At 43.5% G+C, this 19,006-nt stretch overlaps 1 protein-coding gene across 1 annotated transcript; it reads left to right on the forward strand.

The window, feature by feature from the left end:
* Window positions 1-769: 769 nt before the first annotated feature.
* sgms2a (sphingomyelin synthase 2a) lies at window positions 770-18,699 on the forward strand. Its single transcript, XM_079812436.1, has 6 exons — window positions 770-905; window positions 2,468-3,037; window positions 5,445-5,562; window positions 5,823-5,976; window positions 6,158-6,324; window positions 17,961-18,699. The coding sequence occupies exons 2-6, from the start codon at window positions 2,601-2,603 to the stop codon at window positions 18,144-18,146; spliced, it is 1,062 nt and encodes a 353-aa protein (XP_079668562.1). The 5' UTR covers window positions 770-905; window positions 2,468-2,600; the 3' UTR covers window positions 18,147-18,699.
* Window positions 18,700-19,006: the final 307 nt, after the last annotated feature.

A 19,006-nucleotide genomic window follows, 5' to 3' on the forward strand; every position in this document is an offset into this window, starting at 1 on the left:
GTTCTGAAGGCGAAAGGGGGTCAAACACAGTATTAGTATGGTGTTCCTAATAATCCTTTAGGTGAGTGTGTATATATATATATATATATATATATATATATATATATATATATATATATATATATATATATATATATATATATATATATATATATATATATATATATATATATATATAACACACACAATACTATTATATATGGCTTCGAATCCACATCCACAAAATATTTCGGAAAGTGTAGATTAGTGTATGCAAATGTGCATTTACATTGTTCACTTAGCGCATGCTTTTATGCAAAAGACACACACAAATGTGTAATCCTACATCACAAGCCATTCAAATTCAGTAAAGTATGCAAGTTGAAAAACACAAGTGCATGAGTGTGCCTGAAAGGGAAAAAAAATAATCAACTCAGAGTCAGCACACGAGGAGAAAAGCCTTTCTCTCTCATCTTTTTAAGTGTGAGGCGGGGTCTCTTCTGCTTTTTCCGTCCTTCCCTTTGATGCTGAATTTAACCTCGGCACGAGCTGGGAGGGGGAACGCTCAGCAGGCCACGGAACCATATCATTACCAATTTGTTTGCGACCGGGCATTGCTGCACCCTGGGAGTAAAATACAGCCTTGGTCTGGAAGTCAGGGCTGGAAATAGCACGGAGGCAGGGCAGGGGACGCGCGGAGCCCAGCCAGCCAAGCCATCCATTTACTGTCTCTGTGAGCATGTGGAAGAGATTTTCCCCTGCCAGGTCTCCACCACAAGCATCACCATTTGAGCGCAGGGTGGAGACTGGGAAAACATGCCCCTCTGAACGTGGAGGGATGAAGGCAAGTTTGAGAGAGATTGTCAGAGGAGGAGTATTGGACCGATAGCGCTCAGTTCTGCATGTAGAGCTGCGGGAAACAACAGGCAAGTGATATTGAATGAGAGAAATATAGCTAGGAAAACCTCTTGGTCTGTTTTGATCTGTGATTTAGTTTTTTTGCATTCGCATAATGTAGTAGTACAAAAGTTATTAGATACGACGATGGGTGTTTATCTCTTGTTGCAGTACAGGGAACAGATGTTGTGTTGAATCCAATGTTCATTCGGAGCAGATTTGTAATAAGAACTCATTTCCAATGCAATTACATTTCAGCCTAAATTGATTTGGAAGAAATCTATGCCTTCGTGTTGAGTGATTCGTACAATCCATCATCCGGCTCTGTTTGTTGTTTGTAAATATTGGATGTCGTGGTAATGATGGTTTTTGAGATGCACTTTGCGTGTGATGGAGGAGAGATGTTCTCAGACCTGAAAGCTTTCGGCTAAATAGAAAAGGCCGTTCCTGAAATGCTCTTGTTTCTGGGTTGAGAAGTCAACGCTGGACTCAAACATGAACGCGGATGCTTTTCTTCTGTGTGGCTTTTCTCTAGGTGGCAGTTGTGTCAGATGTTTCGGCTTTCAAATGAAATGCTTTGCTTTATTTGATTATAATGAACACATAACGGAGGATATTTCATACAGTATATAGATATAGATAGTAGGCCTATATATAGATTTCTAGACAAGACGACTTACAGAAAAGATAAAAAGTATATTAAAATCAAACCAATCAAAAAGTGCATCAACTTTGTGCCTTTACAAATTGAGAAAGTAAATAGCCAATCAACTAATTAATAATAAAACTGCAAATTTTAACATTTAGTCATTTTTTTGCATGTTTGTGTGTGTTCAGTTTTTAAATTTTGTACTATACTATTCAAAAGTTTGGAGTTAGTAAGATTTCTTAATGTTTTTTTTAAATAAATCTCACCAAAGCTGCATTTATTTGATCAGAAATACATAAAAAGAGAAATAATGTGAAATATTATTATAACTTAAAATACGATTTGGAAATGCTTTTAAAATAAGTCTCATCTGCTCACCAAAGCTGCACTTATTTAATAAAAAATACGGTAAATACAGTAATATTTGGAAATATTATTACAATTTAAAATAACTGTTTTCTATTTGAACACATATTTAAAATGTAATTTATTCCTGTGATCAAAAGCTGTATTTTCAGCATCATTACTCCAGTCTTGAGCGTCACATGATCCTTCAGAAATCATTAATATGATGATTTGATGCTCAAGAAACATTTGTGATTATTATCAATGTTGAAAACAGTTGTGCTGCTGCTCATTTTGATAAATGGAAAGTTCAAAAGAACAGCATTTATTTGATTCAGAAATCTTGTAAATGTCTGTCTTTATTGTCAATTTAATGTGTCATTGCTGAATACAATTATTAATTGAAAGTGTACATTGATTATATAATATGTTCTTGTTTACGTGAAGAAGCATGTCAATTAAGTACATTAGTTTTACTTTTAAGGCCTGTGATATTCATGGTCAAAAATAGCGTCTATTAATGTGCATGCTAGATGATGCAACACTTATAATGGTCATATATGTCTATAATTTACTTCTGTTTTCTTTTTTCAAAAGACTGTTCCAGCCACATCATTTGAGAGCTGAAAACAGAGGCCTTTCATTATCACCGCAGAGGAGAGGAACCTATAGTGCCTTACAGGAGAGTCTTGGCAGGAAGTCCGTCATTATTGGGTAGTTGTGGGCACTCATGGCATCAGAAGACCACCAAGGAAACAAGGACCCCGCAGACACCTCCCGAACAGATGGAGCTACATCCCCTGGCGCATCTTGCCCAGTCCACAGCCACACTGCTGAAGATGCGAAGCGGAACGGCTTGAGAAAAGGACTGGTCAGACATCGAGACTATGTCAAAATCTCTGTGCCGGAAGTAAAAGGCAACCGATTGCCGTCGGAATGGTGGAAGACGTTCATGGCTTTGTTTTATGCTGCTTTAAACCTGGTTTTGACAACGGTTATGATCACTGTGGTTCATGAGAGAGTACCACCCAAGGAGAGCAGCCCACCCCTGCCGGATAAGTTCTTTGACTATATAGACCGCGTGCAGTGGGCGTTTACAGTGACCGAGGTCAATGGAATGGTTCTGGTGTCTATATGGTCCATTCAATTGCTCTTTCACAGATACAAGTAAGAGGCATCACTCTACATTATACTGATGATGACATTGTAGTCTATTGATCCGCTCCATTAGATTACTCCGGCATTTAATGGTTTGTTAGGGTTATGTTTAAGATGATATGGAGCAGGGAGAATTAAATGTGAATGCAGGCAGTTATGAAAATTAATATTGCATTGAGAAAATCAATTTCGTAGATATCATAAAGCACTTCCCACAAAAAAAGAGTATAAAATAAGATTTGACACTCTTAAAAATGTTTTGTATGGTCAATACTAATTTAGTTCAATAATATAACTAAATGTTTTGGTCAACTTTAAACATTCTACTAACTATAAGTACCTTTGCAACTACATGTCAACTAACTATTAGTGGACTGTCTGCTTAATATCTGCTAACACTTTATTTTGATGCTCCCCGACAGACATACTGACTACAAGTAACTTTGCAACTATCTGTCAGCTTATTCTACTAACCCTCACCTAACAGTTTACTACAGACTATTAATACCAGTACTCTTATGACTTGTAGTTGACATGTAGTTGCAAAGTTACTTATAGTAAGTAGAATGTCTGAAGTGGACCATTGAAATAAAATGTAACCAAACTAAATAATATTTTTTGTTCCAAATACTTTACATGAGGTTTACCATTTTTACCATATTTACAATGTCAACATAATTACCAATAATGTATATTCTAAATATATTATTACTAAATATATGTAACGGTACACAAAAAAGATGGTTCTTACCTCGATTTTGAAGTCACGGTTCGGTACACCAGGAGGGAGAAAACTAAACATAAAATTGCTTATTTTTTTATTTTTATTAAACAGTTGTGTCTCTGTCTTTAAATAAATTATAATTAAAATGTTCTTAAGGATAAAAAAATTATATCTCTGCTAATGCTGTAAACTTTATATAGGGAGCCCTTACTTGCACATTACTATTATATTAAAGGTTATAACAACAGAGCCCAAACTAATAAGTTCCGTTGCTATTTATTTTTTAGATATAATAATCAACACTCACAAAAAAATTGTATGCAAACATGTCAATTGCATATAAGGCAGTTTTTGGACTATAAAATCATGTTTCTACTCCACTTCGTTGTTAAAATATATTCATTTACACAGTGGCCATCATTACTTGTCTTCATGACAGATTGATTTAAACATTCATTAAACATATACATTAAATAATCAAGACAGGTTAACGGTTAAGTAAAATATAGACTAATGAACATATAGGCTAATATAGTGCATATATTTAGCGAAAGAGTTCATTTCTCTAGCGAACTAACAAGCTGTGTGGACCCTGAATGTCCAATATGTCACATGACATTTTGTTTACAAGCTGTTTTATTGACGTCTTTCCGTGGTTGAAACACTGATTGAGTGATCACACGGGATATGTTTCAGTAGTTTGTACTATGTCTTTCAACATAAGGACCCACTTTATATTAGTGGCCTTAACTACTACGTACTATGTAATTTTAATTAATCATTTGATACAATGCACTTATTGTGTACATACGTGTTTTTACATTGTACTTTCTTTTTTTTTTAAATACCTGCATGTAATTACATCTGTAATTCATTTCTCCCTTACACCAAACCCTACCCTTAAACTTACCCATACCACCACACCTGTCCCTAACCCTACCCTTAAACTTACCTATCCCACCACACCTGTCCCTAACCCTACCCTTAAACTTACCCATCCCACCACACCTGTCCCTAACCCTACCCTTAAACTTACCCATACCACCACACCTGTCCCTAACCCTACCCTTAAACTTACCCATCCCACCACACCTGTCCCTAACCCTACCCTTAAACTTACCCATCCCACCACACCTGTCCCTAACCCTACCCTTAAACTTACCTATCCCACCACACCTGTCCCTAACCCTACCCTTAAACTTACCCATCCCACCACACCTGTCCCTAACCCTACCCTTAAACTTACCTATCCCACCACACCTGTCCCTAACCCTACCCGTATCCCACCTCAATATCAGCAGAAGTGTTTTGCAATACAATTTGAACACAGTAAGTACATTGTACTTATTTTTTGATGTAAGTACATAGTAGTTAAGGCCACCTAATGTAAAGTGGGGCCGAACATACCTTCAGATGTTCATTCATGTTTATTCTGTAACTAGTATTAAAGAGGAAGAGATGTTTGTGTTCACGCATGCTCTGCTCCCGCCTATACAGAGATCTGTCACGCCACATCAAAGAGCGTCAAAACGCCATTTATTGTTTAAATTGCTTGGGTGACAATTTTATGGATTGTTCCATTTTTTTATTTTGGGGGCAAGTCATGCTGTAGCACGGAAATATTACACAGCTAAATATTCGCTTTATATTTAAAAATAAATAATCTGACTTTTTTTTTTCTGTTCCATATAGGGCTATTGTAGGAAGACGATATTTCTTCCTTCTCGGCACATTGTACATGTATAGATGCATAACCATGTACGTCACCACTCTACCCGTGCCTGGCATGCACATGGTCTGTGCCCCAAAGGTAAACGCCAATTTAAAACAGTAACTCATCTGTTCCTCTTTCTCATGATCCCCCCAGGATCTTATACCTGGATATTATAAGAGAAGAAAAGGCATTTGGCTTCTTAAATCTGTAATATCCTCTGCCTTCCTCCAGACAAATATTGGCGGCCTTTACAAAGGGTTCAGATTGTATCCGTTTTTCAAATGACTTTTCATTTCAAGATTCATGTCAACACTCATAATGTTCCTTTACTGCATTTCCCCGACCCTTTCATTCAGCTCTACGGAGATTCGCAAGCGATGATGCAGCGTGTTCTGCAGCTGCTCTCTGGGGGCGGGTTATCAATCACCGGTTCCCATCTGCTGTGCGGAGACTTCCTGTACAGCGGCCACACTGTCATTCTCACGCTCACGTACCTCTTCCTCAAGGAGTGTATGTCACTTTCTCAGATGCCAGGCTTTATTTTTTACACACAAATACAATGGCTGTTTGCTAATTACAGACCTCGATTCTGTTTTTAGCCAGTCTGAAGGATTGAGGCACTTTCTGGCCATTCATTTTGCATGTTCAGTGTTCGCACAGCAGTCTGTTATGATTCTTTCTTTCTTTCTAGATTCTCCTCGTTCTTTCTGGTGGTACCATCTTCTGTGTTGGTTAACGGCTGCAGTGGGCGTTGTGTGCATCCTGGTGGCCCATGAACACTACACCGTAGACGTGGTGGTGGCGTACTTCATCACCACAAGACTGTTCTACTGGTATCACACTATGGCCAATCTGCAGGTAAATATATCGGTAATTTGAAATAAAAGAATGCTTAAAAAAGGCTTTTATTATATAAGGATGTCTTTTTGGCTGTCTTCCTGTTATGCGTTTACCCTAAAAAGAGGAAATTCAGGTGGGTCATATGATATCAAAGGGATTTATACAAGCATCCGGTTATGTCGTTCATATTTTTTGTTAATATTTTACACTAGCGTATACCAGTGGCGCAAAAAGTGGGTATGCGCTATATGCGGCGCATAGGGGCGCAGCACCTTGGGGGCGCCAAAACGATGGTGTGAAAAAAATCTTTTTTTGTGGTATTTTCTATATGTAGCTGCTGTTGTGCGTTTCTAAATAATTTCTGTATTTCCTCAATATTATATAACATTTTAGAGGACTAACAGGCTAGAGTAGGCGCCCTCATTAGATTCCATAATTCCGGTGGCAAGCCAAAAAGTGTTCATATATGCTTGGGCGGGCGTCTGATTGCGCACTGACACGTCAAAAGCGTGCGATTTGACAGCAAAACGCGCGTCCTTACCACAAAAATGTGTTGTATAAAATTAATATTTCATTTTGCAATTGTGCTGATATAGGCTACTCTGGAAAATAGCACTCTTGCTCGTATGATATTGCTTAACTCCTAATTTCCTCTTTAATTACTTTCAAACGAATGTTTATTTTTATGTTCGTTATTAGCCTATTAATAACTATTTGTTATTGGGGGGGGGACAAAATTGTTGCTGCATACCCCTCTGGCACTGGGTAGTTGCGCCCCTGGCGTATACACTACTGTTCCCAAATTTGGGGATTTTTTTTAAAGGCTTTTAAAATAAGTATCTTCTGCTCACCAAGGCTGCATTTATTTTATTTTAAATAGCTGTTTTTTATTTGAATTAGGGCTGTCAAAAGATTAATCGCGATTAATTGCATCCAAAATAAAAGTTTTTGTTTACATAATATATGTGTGTGTACTCTGTTAATTATTATTTATATATAAATACACACACAAGCATGTATATATTTAAGTAAAAAATATTATTTTTATATATAAAACATTTATATTTATATATATTATAGATTATATAAATGTATATACAGTATATACATGCAAATATTTCTTAAATATATACATGAATGTGTGTGTATTTATATATAAATAATAATTAACAGAGTACACACACATATATTATGTAAACACAAAGTTTATTTTGGATGAGATTAATCGCGATTAATCTTTTGACAGCCCTAATTTGAATGTATTGTAAAGTGTAATTTATTCCTGTGATCAAAGCTGAATTGTCAGCATCTTCACTCCAGTCTTGAGCGTCATATGATCCTCCAGAAATCACTCTAATATGATGATTTGATGCTTAAGAAATATTTCTGATTATTATCAATGTTGAAAACAGTTGTGCTGCTTCATATTCTTTGATGAATAGAAAGTTCAAAAGAGCAGCATTTATTTGAAATAGAAATTATTATAAATGCCTTTACTGAATATTTTGATCAATGCATCCTTGCTGAATTAAAAGTATTAATTTCTTTAAAAAAAAAATCTTACTGACCCCAAACATTTGAAAGGTAGAGTAGCTTACCTCAAAGCTGAAACATGTAAGCTAAAAGTCTTTTTTTCATAGGGTCTAAATGTATTTTTGTTTACATGAGTTCTCGAGAGAATGTAGCGTGATATGTTTTGTTTTGCATACTGTATAGTTGATTTCTTTGACTTTAGGCTTGACTTTAAAACCAAAGGGATGCTCTCAGCTCAATTAGTGATTTCGATTCTGGGTGTCATTAAACCTAAGGCACCAAAATGGCACTAAGCCTTTTACTGAAAGTGTTTACATGACTCGGAGTATTCTGAGAATATCAAAATCCATTAGGGCCGAGCATTTGAGAAATGACTCCCTGATGATGGTAAAGTGCAGGACATTCGATTTAAGCCAATCTAGATGTTTTACACAGGAAAAAAAAACCCTTTCAAACTATCAAAACACATCACACTTGTTCATTTTGTTATAAGCAAAGTAGCCTATGATATCAAAACTGTCATATCTGTCATATATCTGGCTATAGCCAGAAGAATCATCAATGAATAAAACTAAATGATGGCTTTGGGCTGCTAATGCAAATGTCATATGTTGGATCCTGACACGACAGATCTCAACCACATTAATAATATCTGTGTCCTGATGTTGCTTCAGGGCTTCCGTACTCAATGATAATGATGATTTGCTAAATTGCTTTGGATCTAAAATGTATGAAAGCTTCTTATAAACGTTTGTGAACTTGCGAGCTTATATCTTTCCATTCTGACTTTATGTCTTGCAATTCTAAATTTATAACTCATGATTCTGGCTTTATTTTCGCAATTCTGACTTTATAACTCGCAATTCTGACTTTATAACTTGCACTTTAGACTTTCTCGCAATTCTGATTTTTTCTTGCACTTCTGAGTTTATAACTCACAATTCTCCATTTATTTTCGCAATTCTGGGTTTATAACTTGAGATTTAGACTTTCGTGCATTTCTGACTTTTTCTCGCAGTTCTGACTTTATATCTCGCATTTCTGACTTTATAACTTGCATTTCTGACTTTTTCTCGCAATTCTGACTTTATATCTCTTATTTCTGACTTTTTCTCACAATTCAGAGCTTATAACTCGCATTTGTGACTTTTCTCGTAATTCTGAGTTTATACCTTGCAATTTAGACTCTCTTGCAATTCTGAGTTTTTCTTGCACTTCTCAGTTTATAACTCGTAATTCTGACTTTATTTTCGTAATTTTGAGTTTATAACTTGCAATTAAGACTTTCTCACTATTCTGAGTTTAAAACTCGCAATTCTGAGTTTTTCTAGTAATTTTCAGTTCATAACTCATAAAAGTACAGTTTATTTTCACAATTCTGAGTTTTTCCTTGCAATTCTGAGTTTATAACTCGTAATTCTGAGTTTATTGTCACAATTCTGAGTTTATAACCTGCAATTGAGACTTTCTCAAAATTCTGAGTTTTTCTTGCAATTCTCATTTTATAACTCGTAATTCTGACTTTATTTTCGCAATTCTGAGTTCTTCTTGCAATCCTGACTTTATTTTCGTAATTCTGACTTTATAACTAACAATTTAGACTTTCTCTTCGAAATTCTGAGTTCCCTTTCGTTCAGTCACTACGACGTACGTTAGTGACTAACGAATGGGGGTTTCGCTTAGAAGCCAATCATCTTCGAGTATTCAACAGCGCCCAATGGCAGTGCCAATGCCATGGGCATGCGGAATTTGCATGCGTAACTCCGCCCCACCTCGTGGGTATATAAGGAAGTACGCTGGCAACATCGCATTATGTTTCTGCTTTGGAGCCAAGAGGATCTCTTCACTCCTACAAGCCTGAATTCTGAAGTCTTCTCTTCAGTCTTCGAGACCAGCGGTTCTCCAGGGTGTTGGTGTTACGGCGCGTTCCAGCGATCTCATGCTGCCTGCCTGCTGATCTGTGCAGTGATCTGCAACAGCTGTGTGTGTGTTTCCCTGGGCGCTTCGACACTTCTGCAGAGCTTTCCTCTCACAAAAAGAGCTTGCGCGTGGCACGTCTTTTTCAAGACGGTTCGCCCGTGCATTTCCGGGTGCGATCGATCTCCGTTGCTGTCTATGGACACATTCACTGCTCGATGTGTTTGGGCTTCAGCACGTTCGGGCAGTGTTTGTGGATGCGTCATGTTCCCACTGCGGGAACGTGACCATCGCGATGTTGCGGTCGAGACTCAGTGATCTCCGTGAGGAGAGAGAGTCCCCTCTGCCACACCCCAATCTACCGTCTCCGAGAGAGGTGGTACTTTGGCTGGTGGCCAGGGTGACCTGAGTGCGGTGCCGTGGTATTAAGAACCCCGACGATCATTCCTCGGGCCACGCCCCCTCTCGCACATTGCTTAAACCCGCGAGTGTTGGACTGAAACAGCAGCCCGTCTCTGACGCCTCGTTTGTTTCGTTCACGCTCCAGATAGCAGTGAGATGTCGATCGCCGCATCCCAAGGTGGGCTGGAGTCCTTTGGGGATGACGATTAGGAGTTGTGCTCCGCCTCCGGGTGTGTCAGCGCTGCCTGATCCGACCTAAAGTTGACAGCCATGTTATCTCGGGCAGCCGCGAGTCTCGCGCTGGTGTGGAACTCCGCCCAGTCGCGAGTGCTCGTGGTTGCGCGATTGGTTTTTGGGGACGGCACCCGACAGCTGTTGGGCCCCGCCCCCAATACCTTTCGCTCCCGAGGTGCATGAGGAGATCACGCGGTCCCGGAAGTCCCCGTGCTTCCCGCGATCGTTTGGTGGCCTCCTCCACCTTCTCTGCCCTTGATGGGGCCGCGGCCTAGGGTACACTGGGGCCCCCTCACCCCCACTGTTGAACTCTCTGTTGCGCACTACAGTGTCCACAGAGGGCTTGACGTGGCGTGGTGTGGCTGTCCTAAGCACCCTCCCAAAGCCTGTGGGCTCGTCTACTTCGGTGGTGTGGTCCTGCAGAGCTACGGGCAGGCCGCCGCCCCTTTGCACATGCACAAGGGTGGAGCCGACCCAGGGCTCTTCATTGAGCTGCGTGCCGCAACTGATTCCGCCCCCGGGCGGTGAAGGTGGCCACACGCTCCCTGGGTCGGGAGATGTCCACAGCTGTGGTCCGGGAGAACACCTGGCCTTACCTGGTGATGTGGAGGACGTTGAGCGGGCCCGCCTCCTCAACTCACCCATATCCCAGGCTGGCCTCTGCGGCGGCGCGGCTGAGAACTGCACCCAACGGTTCTCGGCCGCCCCAGAGCAGACTGAGGCTGTAACACGTACTGCCCCGGCGGCCAGCTGCTGCACCAGCCGCCGGCTCAGTCGCCTCAGTCCGCTCGCTGCCGAGGGCGCCCTCCCTCCTCCCGCCCAGCCCCAGCAGCAGCCTTCACCCGGGCCGCGCCGTGGGGGTGGTTGAGGATGACGCCCAGTCCGCTCCCCAGCCTGGTTAAACGCCAGGCTGGAGGTGGACAACTCAGAGATGGGTTCCAGTTCTTCCCAGGGGATGGTAGCAGGACCTCTCCTTCCCCCGGTGGAGGGCCGGGGGAAAAATCCTTCCGCTGCTGGCCCCCGGGCTAGCAGCGCTTGGGAAGAACTCATGTCCCTGTCTCTGAGGACCCAGAGACCGGTGATGACAGTGCGCGCCACCCACGGGTCCCGCCACTCGCATCCCTCTCTGTCGCCAGCCTCCTGGCAGAGCAGACCCCAGTGGAACGCGCGTCCTTCCCTGGTCTCCTCTGTCAGGACGCAGCCGTTAACCGCACCCCCACACCGGGACGCCCAACAGCCTCCCTTGTCCGGGTCGGTAACGCTGCATCGCTGCCCCACACCGGGTACACCTGTAGTCCGATTGACCCCGCTGGTGCAGTTCCTGGGAGCCTGGCTTCAGATTCCAGGGCTGTCCCACTGGGTCGCGAAGACAGTCAGGTGCGGCTACGCGATTCAGTTCGCGCAGGTTCCTCCCTGCTTCCGAGGAGTCCGTTCCTCTATGATCGGGGCCAATGCCCCCGTCATGCGAGCGGAGGTTGCCACCCTACTGGCGAAGGGTGCGATCGAACCTGTCGCTCCAGCCGAGATGAATTCCGGGTTTACAGCCCGTACTTCATTGTACCCCTAAAGACCGGTGGGCTTTGACCGATCCTGGACCTGCGCGTCTTGAACCGTTACCTTCACCGGTTTCTGTTCAAGATGTTGACAGCGAAACGCCTTTTCGAATGCGTTCGTCCAGACGATTGGTTGGCAGCGATCGACCTGAAGGACGCCTACTTCCATGTCTCCATTCTACCTCGACACAGACCGTTCCTACGGTTTGCTTTCGAGGGGCGGGCATATCAGTACGCAGTTCTACCATTCGGGCTATCTCTGTCCCCTCGCGTCTTTACGAAGATTGCCGAGGCAGCCCTTGCGCCCCTTCGGCAGCACGGGGTTCGCATCCTGATCTACCTCGACGACTGGCTCATACTGGGTCACTCTCGAGAGCAGGTTTGCGGACACAGAGATTTGGTGCTCCATCACCTAGCCCGTCTGGGCCTTCGGGTCAACTGGGAGAAGAGCAAACTTTGCCCCGCGCAGAGGATCTCTTCTCTCGGTATGGATATCGACTCGGTCGCCATGTGCGCGCAGCTTTCGAGCGAGCGCGCGCAGTCTCTGCTGACTTCCCTTCGTCAAATCGAGGGCAAGAGTGCGGTTCCACTGAAACTATTCAGAGGCTCCTGGGGCATATGGCATCTGCAGCCGCGGTGACGCCGCTCGGATTGCTTCATATGAGACCGCTTCAGCACGGGCTACGCGATCGAGTCCCGAGATGGGCATGGCGGTCTGGCACGCTCCGGGTACAAGTGACTCGGGCCTGCTTACAGACTCTCACCCCGTGGTCGAACCTCAGTTTTCTACGGACCGGAGTGTCCTTAGAATGAGTTTCCAGGCATCTTGTTGTATCAACAGATGCATCATCCACGGGCTGGGGTGCCATGTGCAATGGACAAGCAGCCGCGGGCTCCTGGATAGGACCCCAGCGCCTTCTGCATGTCAATTGCCTCGAGTTGCTGGCAGTACGGTTCGCCCTGCACCGCTTCCGAGCGTTGCTGAGGGGTCAACATGTACTAGTCAGGACAGACAACACGGCCGTAGTAGCGTACATCAACCACCAGGGCGGTCTACGCTCCCGCCGTATGTCTCAACTCGCCCGCCATCTCGTTTTGTGGAGTCAGAAGCGCCTGAGGTCCCTTCGTGCTGTCCACATCCCAGGAGACCTGAACCGTGCAGCCTACGAGCTCTCACGGATTCAGCCTCTCCCCGGAGAGTGGAGACTCCACCCCCAGACGGTCCAGCTGATATGGGAACGGTTCGGCGATGCACAGGTAGATCTGTTGCCTCCCAGGACTCTTCCCATTGCTCCCTGTATTATTCCCTGACCAAGGGCACCCTTGGCACGGATGCACTGGCGCACAGCTGGCCGCCAGGGCTACGCAAGCATGCGTTTCCCCCAGTGAGCCTCCTTGCACGGGTACTGTGCAAGATCAGGGAGGACAAGGAGCAGGTCATGTTGGTCGCCCCGTATTGGCACGGCCAGGCCTGGTTCTCAGAACTTATACTCCTTGCGACAGCCCCTCCCTGGCCTATTCCTCTGAGCCTCCTCACTCAGAGACGGGGCACCTTTTGGCACCCGCGTCCAGCGTTCTGGAAGCTCCACGTGTGGCTTCTGGACGGGACGCGGCAGGTTTGAGTAGTCTTCCACCTGCGGTGGTCGCTACCATCACTTCCGCTAGAGCTATGTCTACGCGACGTCTCTATGCGTTGAAGTGGAACCTCTTCGTCACATGGTGTTCTTCCCGCCTAGAAGACCCTGGAAATGCCCGATCGGGTCCGTGCTATCGTTTCTCCAGGAGGGGGTGGAACGAAGGCTGTCTCCTTCCACCCTTAAAGTGTATGTGGCCGCAATATCTGCCTACCACGATCTCCTGGGAGACAAAAAGGTAAGTAAGCAGCACGACCTGATCATCAGGTTCCTGAGGGGGGCGAGGAGACTGAATCCTCCTCGCTCTCCTCTCGTTCCCTCTTGGGACCTCTCAGTAGTCTTAAGTGCTCTGCAGAGGCCTCCCTTTGAGCCTTTGCGGTCGGCTGAGATTAAGTTCTTGTCTATAAAGACGGCTCTGCTGACCGCATTGGCCTCGCTTAAGAGGGTCGGGGACCTGCAAGCATTTTCGGTTGACGAAGCGTGCCTTGAGTTCGGGCCGGCTAACTCTCACGTGATCCTGAGACCCCGGCCCGGATATGTGCCCAAGGTTCCCACCACTCCGTTCCGAGATCAGGTGGTGAACCTGCAAACGCTGCCTTTGGAGGAGGCAGACCCAGCCTTGGCATTGCTCTGTCCAGTACGCGCTCTCCGCGCCTATGTAGACAGTACGCGATGTTTCAGGACCTCAGACCAGCTCTTTGTCTGTTATGGTGGAGAGCGGAAGGGAAGTGCTCTCTCAAAGCAGAGGTTGTCTCACTGGATAGTGGACACCATTGTTTTGGCTTACCAGCAGCAAGGTAGACCATGTCCCCTTGGTGTGAGGGCACACTCCACCCGGAGTGTGGCCTCCTCTTGGGCTCTAGCGCATGGCGCCTCGCTAACAGACATCTGCAGAGCTGCAGGCTGGGCGACACCCAACACATTCGCCAGATTCTACAATCTCCGAGTGGAGCCAGTGTCCGACTATGTACTCGCCCCTACGGGTGGCCGGTAATGGGCCAGGCTCAGGTGTCTTCGCTTGCTCGCCATTCCACTCCAAGGACTGGATACGTGCGATTTTTTCCCTCAGGTGAGCTCCCCGGGAGCCCTGAGCTCCTCCAGCACTGCTCACGCCGACATCAGTTCAGTCTGCCCTTTCGTGCCCAGACCCTCATGTCCGGCCAGGTGCTCCGTGTGCATGGTTCCCCTCCGGCGACCCCCACACGAGTATTTCCACCGTAAGCCTCCTCAGCGAGCAGGTGTCTTTCCCTTGGCAAGTCCCTGCCACCCCTAGGGTTAAAAATCCACCTTCGGCTGGTACCCTAGAGATCTTCCATATGCAGCCCTTAGCGGGTCATATGTGTGTTCTTAAGTCCTCCCTACGGGTAGGCATCTTGGCATTCCCTCACTGGGATATGCTTCCCAGTGTACCTTGGTAATCCTGTGATAAGTGGGAGTCCTTCGTCCGTACTAGTCTTACGACAGGGTACTCACACTTACGCAGGGCACTGGATGACAGCTGAGTGGCGTTGTTGTATTGGAACCCCCATTCGTTAGTCACTAACGTACGTCGTAGTGACTGAACGAAAGGGAACGTCTCGGTTACGTATGTAACCCTCGTTCCCTGAGGAGGGAACGGAGACGTACGTTTCCTTTGCCACGTCAGCTGTGCTGCCTGGAACGCGGAGTTCAGTCTTGGCTCCTGCAGCAGTAACATAATGCAATGTTGCCAGCGTACTTCCTTATATACCCACGAGGTGGGGCGGAGTTACGCATGCAAATTCCGCATGCCCATGGCATTGGCACTGCCATTGGGCGCTGTTGAATACTCGAAGATGATTGGCTTCTAAGCGAAACCCCCATTCGTTAGTCACTAACGTACGTCTCCGTTCCCTCCTCAGGGAACGAGGGTTACATACGTAACCGAGACGTTTTTAACTTACAATTTAGACTTCCTCGCAATTCTGAGTTTTTCTTGCAATTCTGACATTATTTTCGTAATTCTGAGATTATAACTTGCGATTCTGAGTTTTTCTCACAATTCTGAGCTTATAACTCGCATTTGTGACTTTTTCTCGTAATTCTGAGTTTATACCTTGCAATTTAGACTCTCTTGCCATTGAGTTTTTGCTTGCAATTCTAAGTTTATAACTCGTAATTCTGACTTTATTGTCGCAATTCTGAGTTTATAACTTGTAATTTAGACTTTCTCAAAATTCTGAGTTTTTCTTGCAATTCTCAGTTTATAACTCGTAATTCTGACCTTATTTTCGCAATTCTGAGTTTTTCTTGCAATTCTCAGTTTATAACTCATAATTCTGACTCTATTTTCATAATTTTGAGTTTATAACTTGCAATTTAGACTTTCTCTTCGCAATTCTGAGTTTTTAACTTACAATTTAGACTTCCTCGCAATTCTGAGTTTTTCTTGCAATTCTGAGTTTATTTTTGTAATTCTGAGTTTTTAACTAACAATTTAGACTTTCTCGCAATTCTGACTTTATTTTAACAATTCTGACTTTATTTTAAAGGGTTAGTTCACCCAAAAATGAAAATTCTGTCATTAATTACTCACCCTTATGTCGTTCGACACCCGTAAGACCTCCGTTCATATTCGGAACACAAATGAAGATATTTTTGTTGAAAGCTGATGGCTGAGAAAGGCAGATAGGCCTCCATTGGCATTCAGTACACTTATACTCCCAAGACCGATAAAAGGCACTTAAAACGTCGTTACAAAGTCCAACACACCACAGTGGCTCTACAATAATCTTACGATGCGACGACAATAGTTTTTGTGCGCAAAAAAAAAATCAAAATAACACCTTTATCCAGCTTGTTACTGTCTTCCGCGTGTGCCTCCACGACGCATGCGCGAGAATATGACTTAGCGCCGGGGTTCGGGAATCCATGAAATGCACACTTAAGTCCCATTTTGAGAACTACGCCGAGACCTAAAGCACGATCAATGTAGAATCCAACAGCTTAGATACGCGCGTCTTCCTCTGCTCGTAAACAAATCGCTTCTGGGTCATGTGTCCGAACGCCGGATCTGCGTCATATTCTCGCGCATGCGTCGTGGAGGCACACACGGAAGGCAGTAACAAGTTGGATAAAGGTGTTATTTTGATTTTTTTTTGCGCACAAAAACTATTGTCGTCGCATCGTAAGATTATTGTAGAGTCACTGTGGTGAGATGGACTTTGTAACAATGTTTTAAGTGCCTTTTATCGGTCTTGGGAGTATAAGTGTACTGAATGCCAATGGAGGCCTGTCTGAAGCCTTTCTCAGCCATCAGCTTTCAACAAAAATATCTTCATTTGTGTTCCGAAGATGAACGGAGGTCTTACGGGTCTCGAACGACCTAAGGGTGAGTAATTAAAGACAGAATTTTCATTTTTGGGTGAACTAACCCTTTAACAATTCTGACTTTATTTTCGTACTTCTGACTTTATAACTAACAATTTAGACTTTCTCACAATTCTGAGTTTTTCCTTGCAATTCTCAGTTTATAACTCGCAATTCTGAGTTTATTTTCGTATTTCTGAGTTTATAACTTGCAATTTAGACTTTCTCGCAATTCTGATTTACGAAGATGTATTGGACAGCTCCAGGTATCCACATATGATTTTGTCCTCATTGTTGTCACTACTAGAGCAAGCTCCTGATTGGTTAACGCGGTGCGAATATCCGCCAAAGTTCTGATTTTTCAACTAGCGTGTTTCAAACGTGCATCAAACGCTCAATGCACCGTGTCATTCACGTCGCCTCATTCGCGTGAATCGCGCCGCAGAATGTCTATTGCCGTCTTTGCATTGACTTAACATGTAAATCACTCACGCCTAAATGCTGATTTATACTTCTGCGTCGGACCTATGGAATAGCCTCTATGCCGTGGGCTACGGGTCAATTTTCATTTATACTTCTGCGTCCTTGTCCGCGGTGACGCGCAGTTACACATGCAGAGGGAGCATGTGTACCACTGAGGAAGGGGTTCTGGCAGACCAATCACAGTGCTCGCGGTTAGCGTAGAATTGACGCGTTGTTACATTTTTGAAGAGGTACAGCTACGCGTGCAACACACAGCCTACGACGTAGCTACAGCTTACACTCGACGCAGAAGTATAAATTGGGCTAAACGCTTCATTTGCGTCTGGTGTGAACGCACCATAAAAATAAAAAAAATCTGAATTGTGAGAAAGTTGCATCTACTTTTTTTTTTTTTGTGGAAACAAGCTTTCATTAAAATGACCAAACAACTAAATTTACTCAAATTGAAACTAGTTATTTTATCCTGAACATTGCCACTTCTTAAAAACCATGAACATGCATAAGAATGTTATTTCTGTTGTTTGTAATATCCTTAGTATGATATTAATGAATATTTTCCTGTTTTCACCAGACTTTAAAGTGTTCTCCGAACAACTACCTCACCCACACCTGGTGGAACCCCGTGTTTAACTTCTTCGAGAGGAACGTCCAGACCCAAGTGCCCTGCTCTTTCTGCTGGCCGATCACATGGCCCCCTGCCTGCCTGAAGAACCCCTGTAAGAAATATTCCATGGTGCAGAGCATCCGGGAAGAGTGACGTGATTCATCACCACGCTTAGACCAACATGTGGAAATGTTTTGTGTTTGGCTTGTGGCTATCTCAGTGTTTACACCGTACCAAAGACCAAAGACTGTTTGGCTATTGTTGCTAGTTACATCTCATATAACAAAGAGCCAAACAGTTCGTGAGGACCAAAATATTGTACAATTATTTTTTTCTTTACATTAATTTATATTCCTTCAATGTGGCCTTTCAAAGAAGCTCTTTTGTAAGTATTCGAATGGCCTATTAGAAATGTTTTGGTTGTAAAATGATGGATTTTGGGAAAATCTCTCTCTTCTATCAAAACAAATCTATCAGTTTGTGCATGCCTCTTAGTTGTCCTATTTTCCCCTTGTCTGTTTATTTAATTGTCATTTAAATCAAAGTGTTGTTAAAACTGGGTTTTATTAATTTTATACACTTTATATTATAAATGCATGCATTTCATTTTTCAAATGATTCACCAGCTGTTATTTTAGTTTATTTTATGCATATTTTCTATGTATTAAAAATATAAAGATGTTTTATGAAAATAAATGTTTACATTAACACATGGTGTACTTCTTTTTTGCATAAAATTGTCAAATATTTATTTCAAAATTGCATTGAGCCAGCAACTTGGGATGCTAATACCTTTTAAATATAAGTGCATTTTTTCATGATTAATTCAAGTTTTACATATTGTAGAGGCTCTAAAGAAATGTATTTATTTCTTCCTTCCATTATATATCGACAAGAGAAGTGAAAGCCCATAATAAGACCATCATCGCTGAAAAAACTTTGCCTGCTTCCTCTATTGGATCATGACCTCAGTTGACCCCACCCATTCGTACTAGTCATCGGGTGTTTCACCA

This window comes from Gobio gobio (genome assembly GCF_949357685.1).
Source record: "Gobio gobio genome assembly, chromosome: 3".
Classification (NCBI taxonomy): domain Eukaryota; kingdom Metazoa; phylum Chordata; class Actinopteri; order Cypriniformes; family Gobionidae; genus Gobio; species Gobio gobio.

Excerpts from the sequence above, each read along its gene's own strand:
- sgms2a (XM_079812436.1), top strand. The coding sequence starts at position 2,601 with ATGGCATCAGAAGACCACCAAGGAAACAAGGACCCCGCAGACACCTCC. Across the intron at positions 3,038-5,444 it reads TTGCTCTTTCACAGATACAA|GGCTATTGTAGGAAGACGAT; the intron begins GTAAGAGGCATC and ends TGTTCCATATAG. Across the intron at positions 5,563-5,822 it reads ACATGGTCTGTGCCCCAAAG|CTCTACGGAGATTCGCAAGC; the intron begins GTAAACGCCAAT and ends CCTTTCATTCAG.